Source organism: Gekko japonicus, unplaced genomic scaffold, assembly GCF_001447785.1.
Source record: "Gekko japonicus isolate JY-2015 unplaced genomic scaffold, Gekko_japonicus_V1.1 scaffold573, whole genome shotgun sequence".
NCBI classification, from domain to species: domain Eukaryota; kingdom Metazoa; phylum Chordata; class Lepidosauria; order Squamata; family Gekkonidae; genus Gekko; species Gekko japonicus.
Genome location: NW_015176469.1, coordinates 566,501 through 587,710, shown reverse-complemented (window position 1 = coordinate 587,710; position 21,210 = coordinate 566,501). Strand labels below are relative to the sequence as shown.

The 21,210-nt window shown below is 42.2% G+C and overlaps 1 protein-coding gene across 1 annotated transcript in view; it reads left to right on the top strand.

The window, feature by feature from the left end:
* ADGRV1 (adhesion G protein-coupled receptor V1) overlaps positions 1–21,210 on the top strand; it is a 373,937-nt gene that overhangs the window by 95,941 nt on the left and 256,786 nt on the right. The window contains exons 38-50 of the mRNA XM_015427126.1: positions 1,441–1,519; positions 3,656–3,794; positions 4,179–4,320; positions 5,500–5,762; positions 7,910–8,085; positions 9,752–9,876; positions 10,635–10,801; positions 15,034–15,180; positions 16,152–16,253; positions 17,208–17,470; positions 18,053–18,177; positions 18,866–19,088; positions 19,892–20,096. Of these exons, the coding sequence (XP_015282612.1) occupies positions 1,441–1,519; positions 3,656–3,794; positions 4,179–4,320; positions 5,500–5,762; positions 7,910–8,085; positions 9,752–9,876; positions 10,635–10,801; positions 15,034–15,180; positions 16,152–16,253; positions 17,208–17,470; positions 18,053–18,177; positions 18,866–19,088; positions 19,892–20,096 (2,156 nt within the window). The remainder of the gene's footprint in view (positions 1–1,440; positions 1,520–3,655; positions 3,795–4,178; positions 4,321–5,499; positions 5,763–7,909; positions 8,086–9,751; positions 9,877–10,634; positions 10,802–15,033; positions 15,181–16,151; positions 16,254–17,207; positions 17,471–18,052; positions 18,178–18,865; positions 19,089–19,891; positions 20,097–21,210) is intronic.

Sequence of the window (21,210 nt, the reverse complement as noted above, 5' to 3'; positions counted from 1 at the left end):
AAGAGGAGCCAGTCAGTCCTGTGTGTCCTAATGCAGCCCACCCATGCCTGTCCTCTGGAGGCTGGCCAGCAGGTGGGGAGGAGGAGTGGAAGCCTTTCCCAGCACCAAAGAGGTGATGGTGCTGTGGGTGAGTGTGGAGGAGTAGGAACTGCTGCTGCTGTGGTGAATGTGCTGGAGGCAGAAAGGTAGGCGAGGAAGGAGAAACCCTGCCACTCACCCTGGGGAGGTGGTAGTTAAGTAGGCTGGGAGGCTGAAAGAGGACAAAGGTTCAGTGAAATCTCCCCCTCACAAGACTTTTGATGGGTAAGGATGGAGCAAAGCAGTCGTGAGCTGAGCTGCCCGGCAAATTGATGGGGATCCCCTCCCGCCACGAGTCAACTCACAGAAAGAAAAGCAGAGATAACCGGGGGTGATGGTGGCCTGTTTGCCTTAGGCTGTTGAAAGGCGTGCCCTCATGGGCTGACGGGTGATGCGAGGACCTGGCTTTTTGAAGCCTAAAGGAACTGGGGTGGGTGTGCCACCTCCCTTCTCTGCTTCCTTGGTGACCTTTGTATAAGTGTGAGTTTGGCTGTTCCTCCTAAAATGGAGAGGAGCATAGATTTAACTGCCACTTGTAGCTGTACTCCTCAGTTCTTTGATTAATGTCTTTTCCCATTAGGATGTTTCTGAACCTGGTCATTTTGTTTCCTTCTTCACCATTCTGCTTTTTTCAAGTGCCCGTGAGTGTGTTTGTGTGCGCTTACTGGCAGTTCACATAAATGTTTGTAGCCAATTCCTCTCTCTTTTGTTTGTTTTCCCCTTTCCTAAGTGCTAATTGAAAAAATAAACATCCTTCCTACCCCAGTTCATGTCCTGGCACCCATGTCGGGTCTGGGCATGTCAGCTTTCTAACCAGTTCTGTGATGGTTAGGGATGTTTTGTAAGTCCTTCAGAGCTACAGCCTAACATGTTTAATGTAGTTGGTGTATGGCTTTGAGAAGAAATCTCTAAATGTATGTTCTGAGAAAGGGTGATGAGAGGGCGAACATGTTTTTTTGTTTTGGTGAGGGTGAGAGAGGGACAGTAGGCAGTGGGAGAGAGAAGGAGTGATCGGGTGAGGGATAGAGAGAGCGTGTGTGAATTGTGTGACAGTAGGCATTGGGGGAGGGAGAGAGAAAAATGACAGCAGGAGCTGGTGGTTAGGAAATGAGAGAAAGACTGGCACATATTGGGGGAGAAATAGAGAGAGTGACAGCGGGTGTTGGGGTGGGAGAAAGAGAGAGAAAGCATGATGGGATGGGGGACAGAGAAAGAGAGAAAATGGAACACAGAGATATACATGCAGGATGTACATGTTTCACTGTAACATGTCAATGAGACTGCTGTTTCACAGTGGATTGATAGCTGATCCTAGAACAACACTTCAAATAAAATAACACGCAATTTGTAATCCTGTTTTAGATATAGGTGGCTCGACAGCGCAGATTATTATTGATGCTAATGATGGTGCAAGAGGAGTAATTGGCTGGCAAACAACAAAGTAAGTCTCATCTTTCATTAGCGTATCGTACTGTTTCAGTTGCTTGAGAGTTTAACCATTTCCTCAGGTTGTACAGAGAGAATGTGGCAATTAAAAAAAATAACATTTTTCCGTTGACAGTCCTTTCAGAAGCAGCTTCCCTTGCAAATCCCCAAATCGCAGCAGGTGAAATTATGCTGTTGGAGAAAATTATACATGTGGATTAGATGTGGATGGTCAGTTATCAAAACTTATATGTGGATGCCCAGTTGTAAACAAACACCATGTTTTTAAAAAATCTTACCCTTTGGTATTTTCCTAAGTAGACCTTATTGATACTGAGCTGTTTGAATTGGCAGTGTCTCAGTGCATGCAGTTTTATTTGTTTATTTTAAAAAAACTACTAGTGCAAACTTGTTCTGCAGGCATTCATGGCCATTCAGCACAAACCTGACCGATTGAGTGATCAGGCTGAGAGGTGCCCCCTTGGCCTCTCTCTTGGGGTGTCTCACCACTGTTGCTCTGGCCTTACCTGCTTGCCTCTCAGCTGCTCCCCTGTCATCCCTCTCCTTGTCCCGGGCCTCAGAATGGATCGTGACGGTGGTCAACACACTGGTTTCCTCCTGCACCCTGGCGTGCTGGATCCCCAGAGTGGACCATGTGTGCCCATTTCCCCCTCCCCCCCACACCTTTGGGAAACTGTCCTTTTATTGAACTAGTCCCTGGCCCCCTTTCCATCCCTGCCCCTCCCTTCTAAAACCCTTCTACATGAGGCGGGTCTGCCTTGAACTCCTTCCTTTCTTTGACACACCTGACAGTGGCCAGACTTTGCCCAGAGGTTTCCCCTCATTTGCAGCCTTGCCCACCCTGACCAGCGGAGGGCCAGCTCCTGCATTGACTCTCTGTTCCCCAGCTCCCTCACCGATGTTGCTCCAGTCACTCCCATGCTTTCTCTTCCCAGCTGTGAGAGCTGCTCCCTGCCTGATCACCTGGGTGTGGGCTAGATGGTCAGTGGCAGTGGTGGCTTGGTTCCTGAGGGGGGGGGAGGTAAGGTGCTCCTGTGTCTTACCCTTCATCTTTTGCCATGTGTGTCCTCCGGCCAAGGTTGGGTGGAGTCAGCACAGGCTGACTTGCTGAGGCCGGGGCCAGTCCTGGACACAGGTCATGTCTGATAGGTGCTGACTGTCTAACACATTGGTTGCGAAACTGACAGCATCAACAGGAAAGTTATGCCAGCCAATAGACAAATACTGGCCATGATTTACCGTAGGCCACAGTTGCTGCCCGGGCCAGGACAGACAGAAGGAGGCAATGGCTGCTTCTGGCCACATGGCCAGGTGACTGGGAGGTGGTTGCTGGCAGCTATCCTAATGGCTGGTCACCCATGTCAGCAGGTGGGTTGGCTCACTAAGTGTGGGAGTTCGAGGCAAACTCAGACTCAAGGGGCTATGTCAGAGCCTGGCAGCATATTTAAACAGCGCTGCAGAAGCACTCAGAGTGGTGTTTTCTCGGCTCTCTCACCCTCCCTCCCTTTTTTCAGTTTACTGTTTGTTTGCAGTTTTAAAGGTTGTATCTTGTTACAGCTTGGGTGGTTTGGGCATTGGGAAGGATCCTTTTGGGGTGAGATGGGCCTGCATGCCCACTCACCCCCGTTTGGGGACTCCCTTAAAGTGACTTGTGGGGTTGAGCCACTATGCAACATGCCCAGCTCGGTGGTTGGGGAACCACTCAGCGACATCCGGTCATTTGGTAACCACAGTTCTTACCACTCCATGGTTTTGCTCCCCAGTAAGTGGGCTGAGGTGTTTGGTCTCATCGGGCAACAAGTGGGTCATCCAATGCTTGGATCCATCTCCATGCTGTGCCAATATGCTCCTTAATTTGTAATCAGTACAGCTGTGGCCATTTAATTCCACAAAATTGTTGTTGTGTTTTTTCTCTTCTGCACATTCTCTCCCTATTAGGCCCTGGACCTGCAACACTGTTTTAGATACATCACAGTACAGTCTATCTAGTGTCATAGTTTTCATCCAGTACTTTATGTCCTTTCCTAATTAGTAGCTAGAGAATACCTATGCAAAGTTTATAGAAACATAGCAGTTTCAGCATTTGGTACCTGTAAATCATGTAATTGGGAACAATTCTACTTTTTTACAGTTTTGAAATAAATGAACTAAATGAAAGTTTGACATTAGTGGCATTTCGAGATAGAGGATCTTATGGGAATGTGTCATTGTTCTTGTATGCTCAGAATCTGGAAGCACAGCTGGGGCTGGATTTTAACATTGCCTCAAGGGTAAGGACAAACAATAATACAATTCCACTTATCATAAAAGCAGTCAGATGCTGGTTTAAATAACTTGATTCAGAGAGAAATCAGCCAATATGCTTAATTAGAGGAATTCTTAAATAGTAGGGTGTGGGGGAAGAAGAAGTAGAAGAAGACAGCTTTCATTAGCACAATGAAAGATTCCATTCAGGTATTTGTGGGTTTATTTTGACTGGATCAAAAACTGTTGGATGTCAAATGCCTTTAATTACTGTCACATGGTTGGTTTGTACGAGTTGCCTAAGATTTAACGTATTGAATTAGAAAATGTATTTTATCTGAGCCACTATGCAACATGCCCACAATTTTCTGAATTATTTCTGAATTACCATGCACATTTTTTGTTACTAGACTCTTTTCTTTGCTGATGGTGAAAGGTATAAATATGTTGATATTATGATTTTTGATGATGAGATCCCTGAAGGGGATGAGAGATTCCAGCTAATTTTAACGAACCCATCCCTTGGACTGGAGTTAGGAGAAAACACAACGGGTAATACAAATTATTCTTGAAGCTCTATTTTGTGTAGAATTTTATTCTAGATATCATCATTGCTTGCAGTGGATAATTACATGTTTTTGTTTAGGATACTGAAATCCCCACAAGAGCATGATATAACAATACAATAATTTTGGAACAAAAACACATTACTAAGCCATTAGTTGACTTTCTTTTCAATAACATAATTATTGATATAGATGGTAATATTTCACATCTTATATTCTAAGTGCTTTAATAATTCCTCAGTAATAGCTATGTTATTCATTGTGTATCACATGAAATGTAACTGGGTTATAATATTAAGTGCAATAGTATATACCATCTTGTACTACAGTTGTGCTGTTTACATTGAATAATACATTATGCATAACTAAGCTTAAGTAGAGTTGAATACTTTACACAGTGTTTAACACCATTCTAGTTCTTAAATTCTGAGATTCCTATCAATCAGATAGTTTTCACCAACTTCTTGTTATATCAAACTAAGATCATTTTGGAAACAGGTCAGCTCTGTATTGTCATATGACATGTGGATAGTAAACAGATCCAGATGCAACACTAATATAGAGCAATTCTAAGCAGGTCTACTCAAAATCCTACTCAAATCTCTTCAGTGGGAATTATTCCCAGGAAAGTGCTGGGAAAGTGACAGTGTGCTGTTTGTGGATCATTACAAGCATACTGATTATAATTATTTCCCAAAGTTTGTTGAAATCAATTGGCCTTAATTTCCCATAGTCATGATTAGTAGCAACAGGCCGCGGATTGCACCAGGGGCCACTTTTGCAGCTGTGGGGCTGGAGAGAGCAAAGGGGAAGGATTTCTTCTTCCGTTGTTTGGTGCAGTGGGCTGAGGCAACCAGACTGGGCCAGCCTTGGGCAGCCAGTTGGGTTCTGGGAGGGGAAGGGCTACCAGGCGCGGGCTTGGAAGCCAGAGTTTTCAGTCTGGTCCACTCCTCCAGTATTTTGGGAGCCACAGCCCGGGCTGGCCACACAGTCAGCACTAATCATATTGTTAAATGTTGTACAGAAGACAACATGTTTAATAATAGGTAAATAAGATCTAAAATGGATTGGGAGTTATTCTACAAAATGCATTATTATTTTTGTCTGATACGGATTAAATTGTGTTAGATGCATTGTAATTACTCTATTTGTTTTCTGTTAAAAGCCACAGTTACTATTCTGACGAATGATGATGGGCATGGAGTTTTGTCTTTCAACAACAGTGAGCATTTCTTTCTAAGGGAGCAGTCAGCACTCCAACTGATGGAAAGTGTTGCAGTGCTAACCATTATCAGGGAACCTCCTCAGGGGATATTTGGAACTGTGACCGTGCAGTATCTTGTGCACGAGATAAACTCTTCTGAAGCATCTGTAGATTTGACCCCATCACAAGGCTATATTGTCCTAGAAGAGGGAGTCAGATTGAAGGTAATATTCAGGTAGTTATTACAAAATGGAAGAAATATTTTGGTTCTGTATGAAAATATATTTGTGCATCAATTAAAAAAAAACGAGAAAGGAGAAGTTATTCCACAGTATGGTTTTAAGAGCCAGTCTACTTATTAGGCAGAATCAGGTAGTTAAGGCAGTAGAATTCTGGACAGTATTACTGCTTCAGACTACAAGTGTGAAGAATGTAAATTTTTATTTATTTATTTATGTACAAAGTTTATACCCTGCCTCTCTGCCCTCATAAGGACCACCAAGGCGGCTAACAAATTAGAAACATACATAATAAAATGACATCTTAAAAAACATTAAAATGGACAAACATATCATTAAAACAATTAAAACCAGAGCTAAAATACACTTCAAAAAATATAAAAACAAAACATTGGTCAGGAAGGAGGGATCGCTGAGGGAACACCAGATGAAACAAAAAGTTCTTCACCCACTGGTGTGGAGAGAGTTCCAGAGTATTGGTGCCACAGCTAAGAAGGCTCTGCCCTGAGTGGCCACCTGCCTAATCTCAGAAGGGGGGGGGTAGCTGCAGCAGGGCGACGGAAGAGGACCTCTGTGGTTGGGTAGGTTCATAAAGGGAGTAGGTAGCCCTGGAGGTATGTTGGTCCCAAGCCATAATGGGATTCAAATGTCAACATCAGCATCTTGAATTGAGCTGGAAACAAATTGGGAACTAGTGTACATAGGCTAACACTGTAGAGATATGGTCACTATGACCCACTCCAGTCAATATCCTGGTTGCAACATCCTGTACCAACTGACGTTTCTGAACATTTTTCAAGGGCAGCCCCACATACAGCACATTGCAGTAATCTAATCTAGATGCATCCATGGCGAGTACCACGGTGGCCAGATCTTTTCTGTCTAGGAAAGGCCACAGCTTGCTAACCATTCGAAGCTGGTAAAAGGCACTCTTGGCTTCAGCTGCCACCTGCTTATCCAGCAATCCAAAAGCACCACCAGACTACAGACCTGTTCCTTCAAGGGGAGCACAACCCCATCTAGAACAGGCAACACCTTAAATTCTGGGTCAGACCTTCCATTAACTAGTAGCACTTCCATCTTGTTGGAATTAAGGTTTCAGTGCATTAGCCCTGCTTCCAAGCCACCAGTTCAGGGTTTATATGGCTTCCCTGGAATCGACCACAGGATAGAGCTGAGTGTCATCCTCATATTGGTGATGACACAGGCCAAATCTCTGGATGACCTCACCTAGCAGTTGAGGGAGTCCCACTCCCTCCTATAGAATCGTAGAGTTGGAAGGGGCCATACAGGCCATCTGGTCCAACCTCCTGCTCAGTGCAAGATCAGCCTAGAGCATCCCTGACAAGTGTTTGTCCAGCCACTGTTTGAAGACTGCCAGTGATGGGGAGCTCACCACCTCCCTAGGCAGCTGATTCCATCTCTCAGCACAGGGCAACCAAGGCTCTTTCTGTCCCATAACCAGGCCTAAAACCAGACTGGAAGGGTTCCAAATGATTCCTTTCATCCAGGAAAGTTTGAAATTTTCCTGCCTCCACTCATTCAATTACTGTACTACATTTTAAAAAAAGCTGAAATTCTATGCCACATAAAAAACCCTCCCTCCCCTCATATAATACTTAAGTAGATCATTCAAAATATCACGTACACTGCGTGAAATGATAGAATCCAGATTTTCTTTACCTCAATTTACAATTTAATTTTCCAAGTATGTAGAATAGCTCTAATGCAGACTTTTTATTTATCTTATTTGTAATCTGTGTTTCTCACTGAGACTCAAAGTGGATTACCCAGTATAAATCAATGCAATTAACAGGGTAAGATATCTAATAAATAATGTAATAGGACTGGGATTACAGAAATTTGCAACAAAGTATAAATATTATGATATGTTAATGCAGAAAATGGTATTACATAATTAGATAGCAGTGCAGTGAGATAATACTCATAGCAAACAGGTAATAAAATCCTATATGCAAGTAGTATAGCCCACAGAATAATGACGGATATGTTCATTTGCTTTGGAATCAGAATACTGATGTTCATTATACTTATGATACCTAATGCTAACTAATTTAAACTCTTTGTGTTGTCCAGATTCAGTGAATTTCCTTTCCCCCCCTCTCTTACAGACTTTGCATATTTCTGCCATATTAGATGCTGAACCAGAAATGGATGAGCATTTCATTGTTACTCTGTTCAGTCCAACTGGAGGAGCCAAGATAGGCACCAGGCTAGAAACATTTATCACAGTGTTACAAAACCAGGCTCCATTGGGGCTTTTCCGTATCTACCCCATTTCAAATAGGTACATCGTTTCACTGTCTTAATATATGCATTTTCTCTTTGGGGAGGGGCCATGGTTCAGTGGTAGAGCATCTGCTCGGCATGTAGAATGCGCCAGGTTCAGTTCCCAGCATCTCCAGCTAAAAGGATCAGGTAGTAGGTGATATGAAAGTCCTCTACCTGAGACCCTGGAGAGCTAATACTGACCTTGGTGGACCAATGATATGATGCAGTAAAAGACAGCTTCATGTGTTCATATGTTCTTGTTTGTAGATAGGATATGCCAAGAGCTGCCAGGATATTGACCTGAATTATATTTTGTTTATTCTTACTGTGATTTGTCTAAAAGCAGATATCTATAAACCAAAAACTGGAAAAGTTAAAATATCAAATGAATATAAATATTACTAATACCATATGTTCTCTTCCATATGATCAGTATTTGGATGCCAACTCTTGGTAAACAGCACATTGAAAATATCACTTTAGTACTATCACACAGTTTAATTACTCGTCCTATTTGCAGTATCTTGATAATTATATCCTTAATAGTACAATTGTATCAATTCTGTTAGTTGTCAGTCAATAAAACAGCTGGTAAGGAGTAATGAAATTTGTTACAAAATTGTTAGTTGGCCAAAAAATACTGCTTTAGGATAGGGGTCCCCAACTCTTTTTTGTGCCTGTGGGCACCTTGGGAATTCTGACACAGCCACAAAATGACTGCTGTGGAAGGTGGAGTTAATCATAAAGTAGCCGCTTCAGGAGGCAGATACACCAAAACACACACACACACACACACACAGGAAGCTCAAATGCAGGGGACAAGAAGAGTAATTTTTAAAAATGTCCTAAGAAAGAGGAGAGAGAATAAAATAAAATCTACAGTGGCAGCTGGTGCTAAAACAATATTATTTTAATCTGTACATCCAGTCAAATTCCCAATACTAATCAGAAGCCCTGCTGAGCAGTAGTCCCACCTTACCATGCCCACTTTCTAAAAACACTTGGTAGGTGCCAGAAAAGGTGTTGGCAGGCACTGTGGCATCCAGTGGCACCACATTGGGAACCCCCACTTTAGGAGTTAATGATGAATCACATGTTGCTATTCTATTAATTTCCTTTCTTTCTGAGCCACCCCCTCCAAACACAAAGTGGGGCAAATCTACCATATTCACAAAAGGTCTGCAGAAGGGAAATTATATTTGCAACAATTGCAACAAGTTCTATTATTGTGAACTTACTTGACGCCAGATACCACCAATATAAAATTCTTGTAGTTCTTTTATTTTATATTAATACAAATGCATTTGCTGCCTCTGATGTTGTGTTCTAGTTGGAATCCATAGACTGTGAACTTTCAATTTCTCCCTTTGTATATATATATATATTGTATATATATATATATATATATATTGTTATTATGAAGTCGTAATATTTCAGCATAAGCCTTTTGCTCCTGTAGTAGTTTAAGGTGGCAACATTTTACTTTGAGGTATAAGTAAAATGATAGATATTCATTAGAAATGTCTTGTATACTCAAGCACCTAGAGTTGTTTTTTTAATAGACCAGATAAACAAGTTTTTCTTGTAATTTATGTTTCTGTCTTGGCCATTGTCTCTGCAGTCCCTAGTCTTATGACAGGAATACATTGCTTTACTTTAGTAATGGTCTTCATGACTTTTAGGACAAATTCCGTCATAATTGAAGAAGCGAATGCTACAGTCTACCTGGAAGTATCCCGCAGCAATGGGCTCAACACATCAGTGAGTGTGGAATGGGAAACACTATCAGATACTGCATTTGGGATAAGTAAGTTTTTAACAGCCCCATTCTATGAAGCTAACACTGGCATATAGCATAGTAACCTTCCCACAACCCACCAGTCACGGCACAGCATACTGCCACTGCCTCCATGACAGGGAAGCATCCAACCGCTGCACATGGATGCACTGAAACAACATCTATTGTCTGTTGGAGTTACTGCATGGAGCACTGATTCTGCAGGGTAATAGGCAGCATTACTGTATGGCCAATAGTAGCAATGATTAGAGTGGGTGGCTGGAAGTCATCGAGGCCTATGGTTGTGCTCCTTTTGTCTCACACATTGGGGGGGGGGGTTGCACCAGCATAACATTACATTGACAGGGAGGTGCTATGAAGCTGTCATATCTGCAAGAGGATTCCCTCTTTCTGCATATTATATACTTATTGCTAGCAATATTGCTAGCAACTATTGTTGGAGCAACACACAGAGTGGCTATATGGGCATGGGGAACTAATTGCAACAGTCACAGCGTGGGACAGGAGCCTCTGCCCCGTGCTTATCTGTGTGGGATGCACTGTTCTCGCATCCCTACTTAAGTTGTATCAGGTAGCGCAGGGACTGACTGGACTGTTATCTCTGGCTGTATTCTCAGTCCTCCTTTTGCATGCTTTATTCCAGGGTTTACTTCTTGGCCAATTTATTGTATGTTCTGAGATAATGCCACTACATTAACTGTGCTAGTGTCTCTTCCGTTGTTTTTGTCAGCTGCCCCTGTAATTGCTGTATTTTCTCCATGTTGCAGAGGGTGGAATAAGTGTGCTGTCCATCTTACAAAGTTTTATGGAAGAACCAATATCTAGCTGGTGTTTTTTTACATCAGGAGAATCTATATATGGCATACTGCTGAGAACACATCCAGCTGTACATTCTTCAATATACCAGTGGCGAGGTGTTTTTGTTCCTGTTGAGGTAACACACTTTCAAAAAGTCGTTCTAGGTTTTTAAATGTAAAGAAAGAGAAAAGCCACTTTCCCAGAGGTATGTAATTCTCTCCAGCTACAAAAAGGTTAATTGTCTGTTCTTCATCATGGCTTTTGTACAGGCACACACTGGGACCGCATGTGCACAGGCCAGCTGTAGAAAAGATTGCCAAAGCTTTCTTGTAGACTAGAAGTGCCCCTTCTCCCTCTGGCACTTTCCTGCCAAAATAATCAGATGACTAGGAGGAGGGGCAGTACTTCCTCAGTTCTCTTTGTCGTGGAGAGAGGATCTCCATTGCTGTTTTGTGTTTTTTCCTCACCTCATTCTTGAGGCTGCTTGTTTCTCTCAAAAGTTTTCTTTTTTGTCATCAATACTCATTCTATTGAAGCATAAACTACATTTACATAAGAAATGTTTCTGGATTTCCACTGTGTCATTATGGCTCAAAAGAGGCCTCCTCAGGATTGTGCCAACTGTGGCTTTAAAATGGTGCTGATAAATGCCTATTCTCTGTTCCTGATTTGCCTGGAGGGTTCACACAACAGAGCTGCCTGCTCTTTCTGTCACCATTTCCCCCTAAAGGAAGGATTTGATAGAGCTGGACTCAGAAGAGCTCTTTTTCGAAGGCTTTGGCTGCACACCACCCTGAATAAAGGCACCTTCCCCCTTGTTGGCGAGGTGTGGTGTGACAGAGCCTCAGATTCACTGGCTCTTTTCAAAGGCTTTGGCTGCACACCAGGCTGAATGAAGGCGCATTCCCCCTCCCTGGTGAGGTATAATGTGACAGAGCCTTGGACTCACTGGCTCTTTTCAAACACTTTGGCTGCATGCCAGCCTGCATAAAGGCACCTTTCCCCTCCATGGTTGTGTCAGCTATGAAGACAGAAACCTGGAAGTGTCACCTGAGAGAGCCTCCGATTCAGAATGGCTCTTTTTAAAGGCTTTGGCCTGACAAGGAATCCCTTTGTCTTCTGTGCTCCTCTTGAATCCAAGAGCCGGGAGGTGTGGCCTGCAGAGACTGCCTGGCTGAAGAACCCCCTCTCGGGCTTCTCTCAAGTCCAACCAGAAGCCTGGAGGTGTGGCCTGGTAGAGGCTGTCTGACTGAAGGAAAACTTCTCCTTCTCTGCCTTCAGTCAGATGTGACCAGAAGCCTGGAGGTATGACCTGATAGGAGCCTGTTTTCAAGGCCTGACTGAAGAAGCCTTTTCCTGCCTGCCCTCTGTTTCAAGGTGAAATCTTTGGAGGCATGGGTTAACAGAGTCTTGTAGTTTTGGAGAGTTGCTAAGTGGGTGGAGTTTCCTGTTCTTGCTAATCTACCTAGTGTGGGGCTGCACAGAGGCCACAATGATGAAAACATGGTTGCACTTACCTGCACCTGTTGTTCATTGATTGGTCTTATGTGCAGGCACACATCCCTCCCTCTTGCCCCGCTGTGAACTCTCTGGATCTGCTGTTTCTTGGGGTCTTTGGTGGCGGCATGGAGAGAACTGAGGCAGTATCACCTCTCCTTCTGGTCATGTGATCATTTTGGTAGGAAATACTCAGATGGAAGAGGAGCACTCTTAGTCTACAAGAAAACTTTGGAAATCTTTTCCATGGCTGACCTGCGCACACACAGTCCCAGTGTGGGCCTGCACAGAAGACCACTAGATAAACAAGTTACAGGTAAGTGCAACCCTGTTTTCTACTGAATGGCCTGGCCTGATAGTGTAGCCAAGACTGGGACAATCAGTGTAGCCAAGATTGGGACATCTCTGACTACTTTACAATAATTACAAAACAACAACACATGGGATACAGTCTCTATGACCCTATATCACAGTCACCTGAAGGGATGTGTTTTCGAAACTGAGAGCCAGTTTGGTGCAGTGGTTAAGTGTGCGGACTCTAATCTGGGAGAACCGGGTTTGATTCCCCACTCCTCCACTTGTAGCTACTGGATGAACTTGGGCAAGCTATAGTTCTGACAAGAGCTGTTCTTGAAAGAGCAGTTCTTAAAAGAGCTCTCTCAGCCCCACCTGCCTCACAGGGTGTCTGTTGTGAGGAGGGGAAGGGAAAGGAGTTTGTAAGCCTCTCTGAGACTCCGAGTGAAGGGTGGGGTATAAATCCAATCTCCTCCTCCTCCTCCTAATGACCACAAAAAGACTCCTGTGTAAGCTTAGCAGTCAGGATAAGAGGGTGGGTCTTCCTACAGGTTAAAAATTGGTTAAATGGCAGGAAACAGAGAGAAAGAATATGTGGACAGTTCTCTCAATGGTAGGAAGTCAGCAGTAGGTTCTCGCAAGGATCAGTATTGGGTCCGGTGTTATTTAATTTGTTTGTAAATGATCTGGACATGGGGGGTGATCCATGTAGTGGCTAAAATTTTCAATGACACAGAATGATTTCAGGATGGTAGAAACTAAGGCCAACTGTGAAACGCTCCAGGAGGATATCTCTAACTTTAGTGAGTGGCAGTGAAGTTTAATGTAACGAAGTGTAAAGTGATGCATGTTAGAACAAAAAAAAATTCTTGGAGATCAATTAAACTATTAAGAGCATGTATGTTAATAGGGTCTGAACTTGCTGAAACTGAGAGGTAAAGAGATTTTTGGGTCATAGTGGTTAGCTCAATGGAAATTTCAAATCTGTGTACTGTAGAGATGAAAAAAGGCAAGCTCTGTGCTGGGATAAGGTTTGAAAATAAAATTGCCACTATTATAACCCCCTATATATATATCTGTGGAGTGGCCTCATTTGGAACACTGTGCAATTTTGGTCACGGTATCTCAAAAGGGATGCGTTTCAGAGTTGGAAAAGACAGAAGAGAGCAACCAAGATGATTAAGAGGTTAGACCACCTTTCTTATGAGAAGAGGCTAAAGAGATGGGATTTTCAGATTAGAAAAAAGATAATTGAGGGCAGACATGATAGAAGCTTATAAAATTATGCATGAGGAAGAGAGACTAAACAGAGATAACTTTTTCTCTCTCTCCCAAAGCATAGACCTTGAGAACACCCAGTAAAGCTGGTGGGCAATAGATTCCGCTGAAACAAATGGAACTACTCTTTACTCAATGAGTGATTAAAATGTGGAATTGACTGCCAAAGGATGTAGTAATGGCCAGCAAGCATAGATGACTATAAAAGGAGATTACATACATTCATGGAGGATAGGTCCATATGTGACTTCTAGCCATGCTGTCTAAAGGGAACTTCCCCATTCAGAGGCAGTAAACCTCTGAATACCAGTGCCAGAAGGCAACATCAGAGAAGTCTTCAGCCTTGATGCTGTATTGTTGGCTGTCCAGGGCAACTGGTTGACCACTGTGTAAGACAGGATGCTGAACTAGGTGGACCACTGGTCTGATCCTGCAGGGTTCTTCTTTTTATGATCTCCTCTTATGATCCTTGAGTAAAAAGCTCACCTATATTTTGGTACACTTAAGATTTTTAAGTAGCTTGCACATTTTATAAGTACTGGACAGTTCAGATCCAAGGCTAAAGTTGAACAAGCTCTATGTGCTACAGCATGCATATTCTGGTAATCTGTATCACAAGTCCTTTTCTTGATTAACATCCGGGCCTTCTTCAGACTGTACCCAGGGTAGAAGACCCCAAGAAAATGCAGCACTTCTAACTGTAGATTGTAGCTTTCTTCTGTTTGCTCATAAATACATGTTTTAATACAAGATTAGTAAAACTAGAGGATGGATCTCTGTGGCAAATTGTCACCCAGAACATTATGGCTGCACTTTGTACAAAAAGGGTTAATGAATATAATCCCACCTCGAGGCCCACTGCTATACATTTAGGGGGTCCCAGAATAGCTCTAAAGAATCAAGCCTGTACCCCCCTTTTATATACTCGGACGTCATCCATCAAGCCAGATAGCTACTCCAAAAAGTAGTTGATGCATTACTTTGGCCTCATTTAGCAGGAATCAAATGCCCAGACTGTTCCTGGATCAGACCCGTCCCACACCTTTTCCTTCCTACTGCAGCCCTGGCATCTTCCCAAAAAAGCCAGTCTTGAGGGCTGGAGGAACCATCAGGCATGGAAAGTGGTATGAGGGTCCGCAGTGGGAGTAGGAAAATGCTTGGCGCAATGGATGCGTACTTCTGTTCACAGAAAAGGGAGCTTCAAGCTGGTGTTTTTGTTTTAAAGATTTGTTCATGCATGGTGTTAAATGGGCAGGCAAAAACACTCTTAGGTCATCAAATTCATGTTTCTTTTCTCAGGATTTTAATATTCAAAGTCCTCAGCGCTGCATGGCATTTCAGATTGATGGCTTCTCCTATATAGTGATTACTCACGGTGGAACAAAGCAAACCAGACCTTCTAACAACACTGTGTACTCTTTCACCACTGAAATTCCATTACTACAGGTAAATTTTTTGCATTATCCATTTTGTTTCTTTTCAAACCACACTGTTGTACAATTCAGCAAGAACATACACATACAACATGCTTTTACCCAAATCCTCTGCACAGTTGTCTCACAGAAGTGCACATTAAGATCAGAATTTCTATCCTGGTATTATTTCTTTTTTTCTTTTTTTTCTTTTATTCGATTTCTACCCTTCCTACCAAAGCAGGCTCAGAGCAGCTTACACAGTGGATAAAATACAATTAAAATCCATCATAAAATTCATCGTAACTAATCAACCAAAATTATTTATGCAGTTTCATATGTCTTCCTTATTCCTGTGACACACTTGATTGCAGAGGATGCAAAAAGATCCTGAGAGGCATCATGCTTTTTTAAAAAAAATTATTTATTTATTTATTTATTGCTTCAACTTTTACCCCGCCCTCCCCGCCGAAGCAGGCTCAGGTCGGCTTACATAAAAATCAATAAAAAAAGATACATCACAATAAAATACATAAAACATGACATAGGACCGTTAATATATCAATGTTGGTACAGTATAATAAAGTGCATTCATGGGCATGATCAGCGGTGGATACCATTCTAGGTAGCTTCTTGCTCTAGGTTGGCACAAGGCTTAGCTGATAAAGTGCAGCTCCTACTGAAATGCCTGCCGGAAAAGCTCCGTTTTTGCGGCCCTGCAGAACTGTGAGAGGTCCCGCAAGGCCCTGATCTCGGGGAGCTTGTTCTAGCAGGTCGGAGCTGCCAAAGAAAACGCCCTAGTCCTGGTCGATGTCAGCCAGGCGGTTTTGTGATCCTGATCTCAGTGCTCTCTGGGGAACATGCGGGGAGAGGCGGGCCCTCAGGTAGGCAGGCCCCTGGCCATAAAGGGCTTTAGGTAATAGCTAGTACCTTGAACTGGATCTGGTAAAAGCATGAGGTAGAAAAATGGCTTCTTCCTCTGCTTGTTTTTTTTCCCCCTTGCAGATACAGGACATCTTGGTCCCAGACAGCAGTGATATAGAGTACTTCAGTTTGGGCCAAAATCACTACTTGATAATTGCCAGTTGCGTGACTGAATCTCTCCAGGTTGGATGATTTTTATTGTTCTTACTGTGTAAAGTGTGCTCATAATTTAGACTATTGTGATAGATGTTCTGTGGTGTTCTGAATAATGTGGTACATTCAGTTGGATGAAATGGGAGCAATATGTATAGCACACTAAAAATAGTATACAGCTATTGTTGGTAAATAACGTTTAAATACAGGTGTGCTTCTGGCTTCCTCTGGAAATTCTTTTCTCCCTATCCAGTGCCTGTTAGATGGTGCAAAGGAAGACCTCCATTCTGCCACATGTATGGTGCATTTCTGCATGCCGACATGAACTCTGTCTCTTCCAACCCAAAGAGCACTATAATGGGTAAAGGGAGAAATCCTACATTATGATGGAGATGTTGCTTGGCTTGCTGGAAAGTCTGCCATTCTGAGATAGAGTTCACATCATACAATTTGGAACAGATGGATAATATGCCACATTTTAGATTTCTCTTTGAACAGCATATCATAATGGGTTGTATTCAGCCAGCCATGAACAGAGCTCTGCTGAAAGAAAGACACTTTTCTGCCTCCTGTTGCTGTCCTCTGCATCCCCCTAACCACTGCCTCTAGGATTCAGGAGATCATCAGGATCAGTGCTGTGTATGATGTAGAGTTCTGTAACAGGAGAGGGGAATTGCCAAAAAAATTCGCCCCATCCACCAACAGAAGTGCCCTTCCATCAGTGGAAAACAACCATTGAATACAACTTGAGTCTGCCAAATTTTGAATGTCTCTGTATTATGGAAATAGTTTAATAATGCTGATACTTTTATGAGTGATTTATTTAGTTAGTCACAAGTTATTTAGTTAGAGACATACCTTGTTTTTCATATTCTAAGGAAACAGCTAGTTCGCCTTTTATGTGAGGGGGAATGGCATTTTAACATGACATCCAATTTCTTTCAGCCTCTTAATTGTAGCTAGATTTCTTTTATTTCTATACAGATCTTCCTCTGGAATAATGGCATCTTTGTATTACATCATGAACTCTTCGTGAATGGTGCTCTAGATGTGGCTCTGTTTCCCAGGGGAGGCACTCTTTATCTTGTAGTTGTGCCATCAGATTCCAGCCAAAACTCTCTTTTATATGAATGGTCAGACAACAAATTTAGAAAGTTTCATGAAGTGCCAGTCAGTGGAATAACACGAGTGAAAGCCTTGACTTCTGAATCCGACATCTACTTAATTTTTGCAAAAGGTATTCATATATACAGAATCCGTCTGATGGAAGTATGTTAAGATTCAGCTGTTACTATGGAAATAGAATCATGAAATGAGAACGGAAATTGCTTTCTTCTTATCAAGGAAATGTTTCTAGGCCAGTTTTTAACAAACGTCCTTGACAGTGTACAGCATGAATATAATATTGAATGTACAGTGTGTGCTTTTTTGAGACACATATGTGTGGCTAGTAATTTAACAACTGTTTGTATTCATTTCTTGTGTGTTTGTTGCTTTTAAAAGATTTTTTCAACCTGACACTTTATGTTAGAGAGAACTTGTAAATGATTAAGTATAATGACAGTAATCTGCCCCATCTGTTGTTTAGCTACTTCATGTATCTCCTGTTTTTAGGACCTGTAATAGGAAAATATATTCTTCTTGAAACGTGTAGAGATATTTCTTGTGTAGTCATTTGTCACTGGAACCTGCTTTGAGCCAGAGGGAAAAGCGGTATAGAAATATCTTATATAAATAAATATAATATGTTAATGTACCGGGCACCAATACAAATAATTATTTTATTTTCTATATGCAACTACCATAGTCTTCTTTTTGTTGTTCTTCACAGGGACCAGCGACACATGTGAAATTTTTGTCTGGGAGACAGGGCAATCTTCCTTCAGGCATTTTCAATCTCTTTCCATCAAAGCTGTAAATGAAATCCATACTTTTCTCCCACCCTCAGGGTTAGGTAAGGTGACAGAACCTATGTGCCCTTATGATGTACATCACTCATTTTGTGTTCAGGAGAAGTTGTATGAAAGCGATATATGCCATTGTATGTGAAGAATGCAAGTATGTTTTTTAATTGTGGGTAGAGCTTTCAGGGTATCTGTGCAGCCATTGTGAGAAACAGGACTAGATGGACTATTGGCATGAGCCAGTTGGGATCTTCTAATTTACTTCGGCAATTAAATGCAATGTGAATTTGTGTGATCAAAAGAGTAATGTGTGTTTGTTTTGTGATTGTTACTGCTACTCCTTTTCCTGCAATCTATATGGCATCCTACCTCTTTAGTGTCTTATGGAGTTCAGTGAGTATCACAATGGAATATGCATTATATTGATGAATATATTGGTTTTGGAAGTAGCAAATAATGTAATAGCATAGACTGAAAGAACGGCACTCTTCTATTAGTAGGCTGACATTTCAGTATTGGACTTAAAAATAGAACAAGCTGGTTGAACAGACGTAAAGTTAATAGTTTTGTAGCTCTCAGGGCAGAGTAAGCTGTGCCATTACAGCTGCACCCTATTCTAGAAGTAAATATAAAGTTAAATTAGGTTCTTAAGCAAATTTTAGAACTCACCTTTTATCTCAGTTGAAATGTTTACAGTTTGTCTTTCTAAAGTTCTCCCTTTCATGTTTCTTGATGCAGTTCATGTGCTTTTTGCTTGCAAGGATAAGTCAGCTCTTTATTCTTGGAATTCAGAAATAAATCGATTCTCTCAAGTACTAGAGGCCCCTTCTGCCAGTCATTTCACCACTGTCAATGTAGGATCACTTAATTTCAACAAAACCTTAATTGTTCTGTCTGGAGATTTCTACTCCTATATTTATGAGCTGACTGCTGTTTCCAACCAATCAGATTTTATACCTAGGTAAGTTTCTGATTTTATCCTTTGGATATATAAACAGTTATTCCTTTACGAATGTTTTAATTAGTTATAATTTGCAAAGTTCCTTCATGGACTCTTTCTTCTTGTTTGTTTCTTTGCCATGGCATTAAGGAACATTAATGAAATCCCTTCTGTTCTTCATTTCTTATTCTTTAGCTCTCTAGTGAAGGAACTGTAAAATGCACAAATCAGTGGGATAGAGCCTAATTAAAGCAAAAGATGTGGTACTTATAGAAACAAACTTCCCTGCCTTTTCCCTTCTGCTCCAGCATCGATGTCCCCCAAAGTCATTGAAGGAGTGGAGAAATCTGGTGTAATATTATTGGTCAAAATATGTATTAATAAGATGTTCCTTATAAAGTTAAAACCCAAATGACAGCTGAGGGAATATGTAGCCATGTTGGTCCATAGAAAAATACCAAAATGAAAACAGTGTTACCTGTTATTAAAATCAGCCAAAATAAAGCAACACAACCTTTTGAATTCTCCAGAACTCTTCATCAGTTTGGATGATAATAAAGGGATGAGTGGGGTGAGGAGGTAAAGAAAGACCTTTCAGGTAGTTCTTCTTAAGGCTTGCCTGCATCCTGCTGACCTTAGCTGGCATAGGGTGTGGCTATTATCAGGTTGCCCTCTTGATCCTTTTACTACCACCTGAAATCTTAATTGCCATGCTTTACCTCTGGATGTTGTTTGTGCTCTGACAAAATCTTTGTTTTCTGTATTTGTTGTGAAAAACAAGCCTTTAGTCATAATTATGTTGTCTATCTGTATTTTAATGCTAGTTCAGGTGAACTGATATTTGAACCTGGAGACAAGGAAGTTGTGGTGGCAATTAATATCTTTGATGACACAATCCCAGAGGAAGAAGAATTTTTTCAAGTATGGCTGAAAAACCCAAAAGGTGGTGCAGAAATTGGTGCTAATGGTTATGTTACCATAATTATTCCCTCTAATGATGATGCTCATGGCATTGTTGCATTTGCCCAGGTAATGTCGAATTATACTGAAATGTGTTTGCAGTAGATCAGAATTTAAAGATGATTTATTAAAAATGGTCAGTTCTGAAGTTGAATCCGTGTACGCACATTTTATGTAATCTCTCCTTATATATAATTCTGTTTTGGTCATGGACTCTCCTGAACATTCCACACGCTCCTAAATCAGTTGGCTCCCTGATGTGTCACTCACAAGGTGTCTCTATCCACTGGCTGCGTTGCCTGAGTCTTGCCTCCAATATTCTAAACAGTTTGCTGTTCCTCTCCCCCAATAGCCAGTTGGAACACAGAGGTCATTTGCATATGCAGCCTGATTGGTCTTTGCCTCTAACATTCTAAACAGTTCGCTGTTGCTCCTGGGAGTCATTCAGTGTGTCCTGAGGTAAAATACATATCCCAAATTTCCCTTAAACAGTCGCTGGAGTTGCCAAAATACATATCCCAATCTTCCCTTAAATGGTCACTGGAGTTTCCAATCTCCCTGTGGGGCCTGGAGATCTCCCAGAAATCACCGTGTTCCCCAGCCACAGCACATCAGTTCCCCTACAGAAAATTTTCCAGCTATTACAATGGCTGCTTTGGGCAGTGCACTCTATGGCATTATACCCTGCTGAAGTCGCTCCGCACTTCAAACCCTTCCCTCCCCAGGCTCTACCCCTCAAATCTACAGGTCTGGCCCTCCCCTTAGTATTGCCAGCCTCCAGGCAGCACCTGGAGATCTCCAAGATTAGTTCTCCTGTAGACAATGGCTGCTTTGGGCAATGGACTCTATGGTATTATACCCTACTGAGGTCCCTCCCCACCCCAAATCCTGCCCTCCCTAGGCTCTACTTCTCAAATCTACAGGTATTTCACAACCCAGGGCCCCGGTCACACGGGCAGGAAACTGCGGGGGGGAAGCGTGGCTGTTTGCCCCAGGGCAAACTAACACGCAGTAAAGCGATCATACCTCCTGTGGAGGTTCTGTGGAGGAACCGTGGAGCTTCCGTGGTTACGGAGAGGCGGCGATCACAACACACGCCTGCGCGCAACGAAGAAGCGCGCGGCGCGGCAACCTAGTTTCCTTTTTCTGTGTACACTACGAATGCGCATGCTCCGTTGAGTGC